The sequence below is a fragment of the Anopheles coluzzii genome, chromosome X (genome assembly GCF_943734685.1).
Source record: "Anopheles coluzzii chromosome X, AcolN3, whole genome shotgun sequence".
Taxonomy (NCBI): Eukaryota; Metazoa; Arthropoda; class Insecta; order Diptera; family Culicidae; genus Anopheles; species Anopheles coluzzii.
This window is the reverse complement of record NC_064669.1, coordinates 23,554,482-23,561,303: the sequence shown is the minus strand read 5'-3', so window position 1 is coordinate 23,561,303 and position 6,822 is coordinate 23,554,482. Positions and strand designations below refer to the sequence as shown.

The 6,822-nt window shown below is 39.5% G+C and overlaps 1 protein-coding gene across 1 annotated transcript; it reads left to right on the top strand.

Annotated features, from left to right (window-relative positions):
- Window positions 1-499: 499 nt before the first annotated feature.
- LOC120958292 (uncharacterized) lies at window positions 500-6,179 on the top strand. Its single transcript, XM_040380983.2, has 2 exons — window positions 500-1,815; window positions 5,637-6,179. The coding sequence occupies exons 1-2, from the start codon at window positions 936-938 to the stop codon at window positions 5,660-5,662; spliced, it is 906 nt and encodes a 301-aa protein (XP_040236917.2). The 5' UTR covers window positions 500-935; the 3' UTR covers window positions 5,663-6,179.
- Window positions 6,180-6,822: the final 643 nt, after the last annotated feature.

The window sequence follows — 6,822 nt, the reverse complement described above, 5'->3', positions numbered from 1 at the left end:
TTTTGGCACAGCTGAAGAGCAATTTTCATTATTTGTACGATGCGAAATAAGCTCAGAAGGGTCAAATCGAGCCCTTTCATGTACACGTTGCTTTGGTAGGCCACGAGCAACAAACTCCCGAACAGTAAGTCAAACTGGCCAAATAGTAGACTGCAGCGCAAGCTCCTTAGTTCATATTCATATTCATATTCATATTCATATTCATATTCATATTCATATTCATATTCATATTCATTTTCATATTCATATTCATATTCATATTCATATTCATATTCATATTCATATTCATATTCATATTCATATTCGTATTCATATTCATATTCATATTCATATTCATATTCATATTCAATTCATTCATAGATACTGAACTGTTGTTGGACGGAAAGGAAACTCGTAAGATAACACTGTCGGGGCGAGTATGGGCTTCGAACGACGAGATCCATTCGCCGCGGTTGTCAGAAGGCGCTCATTTGGCGCTCAATTTTGAAATAACGTGTTATATACAACATTGACAGCTATGGCATGTTGGCAGCTCTGCGACTGCTCGAACGAGCAGCACTGCTCGAAACAGGAAGGGAGCGAATGAAATGTCATGCATACAAGGAACTGAATAAAGAAAACGCGTGTAACATTTGTACTGCATCAAAAATACAATAATTTGGCGACGAGAAAAGGGAATTATACGTTTTCAGTTACTTAAACAGTTCCCTACGTTGGTGAGAAGGAGCATTTACCGTTATTACTTCTATCGGTGCTACGAATACGGTGAATTTTGATGCTGTTGGCGGTACTACGTCTGGCGTTGCTACTGCTGCCGGAGCGTCAGCTGGATTGATTACGGGACGAGCTGCTACCATTTTTTTGCTACTACCGGAGATACTACTGCTGCTCCTACTACTCTTACTGTTGCTGTGACTGCTACTGCTTGTATATCGATGCAACCACAAACCGTGGCGAGCGCTGGATCTTCCACACCTACTGCTTCTTCTTCTTCCGGTACCAACGCAAAAATGGCTAATATGTGTGTGTTCGAGCCTTTCAACCCCGTGTCATCATCGTTCGATAGATGGATGGAACGGCTAAAAATTTGGTTTAGAATCAACCAAATTGGAGATGGCGATAAAAAGGACTACCTTCTACATTACATGGGCGGCCCTACGTACGACGTATTATGCAACAAGCTGCAAAACGCCGATCCCTACACGAAGTCATTCGACAAAATCGTTGCACTCCTGAGAAATCACTTCAACCCTGCACCGCTAGAAATCCTAGAAAACTTCAAGTTTACTAGCCGTAAGCAATTGGAGAACGAATCATTGAGCGAATACTTAATGGAGTTAGAGAAGCTGGCTAAAAGCTGCAATTTTGATTCGAACTTAGACAAAGCGCTGAGAAATCAATTTGTCTTTGGCATTCGGAATCGTGGAATACAGTCACGATTGCTGGAAGTACGCGATCTTACACTATCCAAAGCCAAGGACATTGCGTTTGGAATGGAAATGTCATTGCGTGGGACCGAGGAAATGCATGGAACCAGCCCGAAATGTGAAGTGCAACAAGTTACGGCCAATACAAAGAAAATATCATCGACAAACAACGGTCAACAGCGAAAGTGCTACAGATGCGGCGATACAAATCACATGGCTAATAGATGCCAGCACAAGCAAACGGTTTGCAGCGCTTGTGGGAAAAGAGGACATCTACAAAAAGTGTGTTTGTCTCGCCACAACAACAGGCGTCAGGAGAACACACATTATTTGGAGGAAAACGACCCAAAGGATGTTCTTCATGTGAGCACGGTCCAGAATCATGCTGGTAAGTTTTTGTTGAATCTGAGGGTCGGTCAAGGTGTACTAACATTCGAGGTCGACACTGGATCGCCGGTATCATTGATAAACATAAAGGACAAACAAAAACATCTCAAAGACATAGAAATTTTGCAAACGGACTTAAGACTAGTAAGCTATTCGGACAATGACATAAATGTGTTGGGAAAATTATTGGTCACAGTAGTGGTAGAGGGAAGAAAACTCGTATTGCCACTGTATGTAACGAAGTCCAACAAACACCCCTTGCTGGGACGTGATTGGTTACGTGCATTAAATTTAGATTTTAATCGCATTTTCAAATCTGGCACACACACTGTTTCATACTGCGATAGGGATGATGAATGCAAGTACAGTGCATTAAATGCCTTACTTCAGAAATATCCATCAGTATTCAGTAAGGAAATTGGAAAAGTAAAAGGAATTCAAGCTTCACTAACAGTACGGGAACATACAAAACCCGTGTATATTAAAGCAAGACAGTAGGCTTGGGCAATTCGGTTCATTTCCATGAACGTGAACGTACTAGTTCTTTCATTCAGATGAACTGAACGTGAATCGCGATTCATTCGTTCATTTCAGTTGAAGAAAATAATTGTTTTATTGTTTTGCAAATTGTAAATTGTTTTGCATCTTGAAAATTATTAGGCAGACCAGGAAGATACGATTGGTAGGACGTTCTTTTCATGAACGTACTGGTATAACGGTTCACATTCATATTTGTATGGCGGGAATGGAAGACCTAGCGTACTAGGACGTTCTTTATTTCGCCGGATAGTTCGTTCTTTTCGTGAATGTCCTGGTCATACGGTTCACGTTCATATTTGTATGAGGAAAATGAACGACCTGGTGTACTAGGACGTTCTTCATTTCGACGTGTAGGACGTTCATTACATGGTCCTGGTATTACGGTTCACGCCTATATTTGTATGACGGGAATGAACGACCTAGCGTACTAGGACGTTCTTTATTTCGACGGATAGGTCGTTCTTTTCGTGAACGTCCTGGTCATACGGTTCACGTTCATATTTGTATGGGGAAAATGAACGACCTGGCGTACTATAACGTTCATTATTTTGGCGGCGTTCTTTAGGACGTTATTTTGGTGACCAACTCAGTGCATTATGATTTTTAAAGAATCGATGAACGTTGATTAGATGAACGTAGATCGTTCATTCTTTAGGATGAATTGAATGAATCGTACAGTTCTGGTACTTGAGGCACAACTCTACAAGACAGGTGCCGTTTGCGCTTCGTGATGCAGTTGATAAAGAAATTAATCAATTTGTAAATGATGGTGTATGGGAGCGCGTAGACCATTCTGAGTGGGCGACTCCTGTCGTTGTGGTAAAAAAAGCTGGTGGTAAGGTACGGTTATGCGGAGACTATAAAATCACCTTAAACCCAAATTTAATGGTGGATGAGCACCCTCTCCCTACAATTGAGGAACTTTTTGTGACTGTCGCTGGGGGTAAGACATTCTCTAAAATAGATCTATCCCAAGCATACTTACAACTTGAAGTACGACCAGAGGATAGAAAATTTCTCACCCTTAGTGCACATAGAGGATTGTTCCAGCCATCAAGGCTCATGTATGGTGTTGCGTCTGCCCCAGCTATTTTCCAGCGTCTGATGGAGGAGGTGTTACAAGGAATAGAAGGAGTGACAGTTTTTACAGATGATATCCGTGTTACTGGGCCAGATAGTGAAACCCACTTACAGAGGCTGGAATCGGTATTGCAAAGGTTGGACAAGTACAATTTGCGAGTGAATAGGGATAAATGCGATTTTTTCGCCAAGCAAATCGAGTATTGCGGCTATATGGTTGATAAAGATGGCATTCACAAAGATCGTAATAAAATAGACGCTATTCAGAATATGCCCATTCCTAAGAACAGGGATCAAGTACGATCATACTTAGGTTTGATAAACTATTATGGAAGATTCTTTCCAAATCTTAGCACGACTTTATACCCACTTAATAACTTATTAAAAGAAGATGTTCCATTCCAATGGACAAAGGAATGCGAAAGTTCATTTAAAGCCGTTAAAAAAGAAATGCAATCTGATCGATTTCTCGTTCATTATGATCCTTCACTACCAGTGACTTTAGCAACGGACGCTTCGCCTTACGGAGTGGGAGCGGTCCTTAGTCATCAATACCCAGATGGTACGGAACGGCCAATTCAATACGCGTCCCAAACTCTCAATAGAACACAACAAAAGTGTTCGCAAATCGATAAAGAAGCGTACTCGATCATTTTTGGTATTCGAAAATTTCATCAATACCTTTATGGTCGTAGATTTATTTTAATAACCGATAACAAACCGATCAGTCAAATATTCTCGGAAACTAAGGGACTTCCTACTATGTCAACTATACGTATGCAGCATTATGCAGCATTTCTTCAAGGTTATGATTACATCGTGCTACATCGTCGTTCATCAGAACACTGCAATGCCGACGCCATGTCTCGGTTACCGACATGCACGACTGATCCCATGAATGAAATAGAAGAACCTGATTTTATTGAAGTCAATGCCATCGAAACATTACCCCTCACTGTTGATGAGTTAGGTTCAGCTACAATTGCAGACGATACTGTCCGTGAATTGCTTCGAGCCTTAAGAATGGGAAAGAGCATTGATGCTAAATTCCGATTTGGCATAGATCAGAATGAATTTAGTTTACAGAAGGATTGCTTACTCCGCGGTACTCGTGTTTATGTACCTCCTGCTCTACGTAAAAATGTTTTAAAAGAACTTTACTCGACACATTTCGGGATTTGCAGAATTAAGTCTCTAGCCAGGAGCTATTGTTGGTGGGAGGGCATTGATAAAGACATCGAAAATGTGGTTAAGGATTGTCAATCCTGCCAAGTGTCGAAAGCTAATCCTCCTAAAACATCATTCCACTGTTGGAATACTCCAAATGAACCATTTCAAAGAGTTCACGCAGATTACGCAGGACCGTTTATGGGATATTACTATCTGATTTTAATCGATGCCTATTCTAAGTGGCCTTCGGTTTATGTAGTAAACAACACAACTACTGACACAACAATACGAGTGTGCAGGGAGTTTTTCAGTACTTTTGGAATCCCATCTGTGTTTGTTAGTGACAATGGGCCCCAATTCACTTCAGCTGATTTTACAAAATTTTTAAAACTAAATGGAATAGTACATAAGCTTATTGCTCCATACCATCCGGCCACTAATGGACAAGCTGAACGGTTCGTACAAACAATGAAGTCCAAATTAAAATCTTTAAATTGCGATCGTTCTCAAGTCCATAGTGAAATATGCAATATCCTTTTAAACTATCGCAAAATGATTAATCCTGCCACTGGTTTCTCTCCTTCAATGATGGTGTTTGGTCGACAGATTCGTTCAAGATTGGATCTTATGATTCCATCGGATGACCCTGAGAGGAGTGAAATTCAGAATAAAATTCGAGAGTTGACAGTTGGCTCAAAAGTTGCTGCTCGAGAATACCTACATAACAACAAGTGGAGCTTCGGCACTATAAAAGAACGGTTGGGTAAATTACATTATTTAGTACAACTTGGAGACGGTCGAATTTGGAAACGGCACATTGATCAACTGCGTAGTGTGGGCGATAATCTTCCCATATCTACCGAGGATTCAATTTTATTGCGCGCAGAAGAGCCCAATAGCCACACTGAAGACTTGACTGTGACCTCTGACTTACCCTCGACCCAGACCCCGTTAACGGACACACAGTCTTCAACAACCAACGTTTCTGACTCTGCACATCCGACTATACAAACTGTCCCTGTGCGTTCAAAGGTGATCCAGTCGTCGACATCTACTGAGTGTGCCACCTTTGAGGGGACTTCCGGTTCGTCAGGCTTGACAGCGGATTCTGGACTTCGTCGATCAACAAGAACCATCAAACCTCCTCAACGATTGGATCTGTAGCAGAGCGGAAGTAGGTGCTTTATTTCCGGGGGAAGAGCTGTTATATACAACATTGACAGCTATGGCATGTTGGCAGCTCTGCGACTGCTCGAACGAGCAGCACTGCTCGAAACAGGAAGGGAACGAATGAAATGTCATGCATACAAGGAACTGAATAAAGAAAACGCGTGTAACATTTGTACTGCATCAAAAATACAATATAACGTACCATTGAGAGACCGTAAGAAGCGCGCGAAAGAATGAGTTCTACCTGGCGGGGTCGAACGTTCCCTTTTGTATGAGGAGAAATCCGCGAGGTTTTGCGCTGCGGATTTGGAACGAATGTTGTTTTCAATGTAACGTTTTGCTTTAAATTTTGCTTTAAATGATTGAAGTGAATTGAACTTAGAGGTATGTAACATTTTGAAAATGTTTTGTTATCTATTCCCAATAAAAAGTTTTTATCAGTTTGGAAAATTAATATTAAAAACATTATATATATATATATATATATATATATATATATATATATATATATATATATATATATATATATATATATATATATATATATATATATATATATATATAATATATATATATATATATATATATATATATATATATATATATATATATATATATATATATATATATATATATATATATATATATATATAATTGAAATGTGAATCAGAATAAATTAAATTCATTTGAAGTAAAATGAATTCCATTATACTCTATTTTGATCAAATGATCAACACTTGTACATAGTGCCATTTACTTTGTGTTCTTCACTCTCGCGCTGTGTTGTGATCGTTCGAAACTCATTGCCAGAACGAATGCAAATTTCATTTGGGAAGGATCGGTGCCGGAAGATGCAGTGAAAATTATAAAATGTTTATAGAAAAGTGGTTAAGTAAATCGTGAAAGATGTAAACGCAGGCGCAACTGCAGTTGGTTTTGTTACATGATCTACGGGTAAGTGCATGCATAAGAAGAAGAATATTTCAAATGATGTTTGTTTTTTAACAATCGTATTGCTTTTAATGTTTGTTTATTCTTCTATTATTTG

Bases quoted from the DNA above. Each gene is read 5' to 3' on its own strand.
- LOC120958292 (XM_040380983.2), top strand. From the start codon at position 936: ATGCAACCACAAACCGTGGCGAGCGCTGGATCTTCCACACCTACTGCT. The intron at 1,816-5,636 runs GTAAGTTTTTGT...GTGCGTTCAAAG, and splicing joins CACGGTCCAGAATCATGCTG to GTGATCCAGTCGTCGACATC.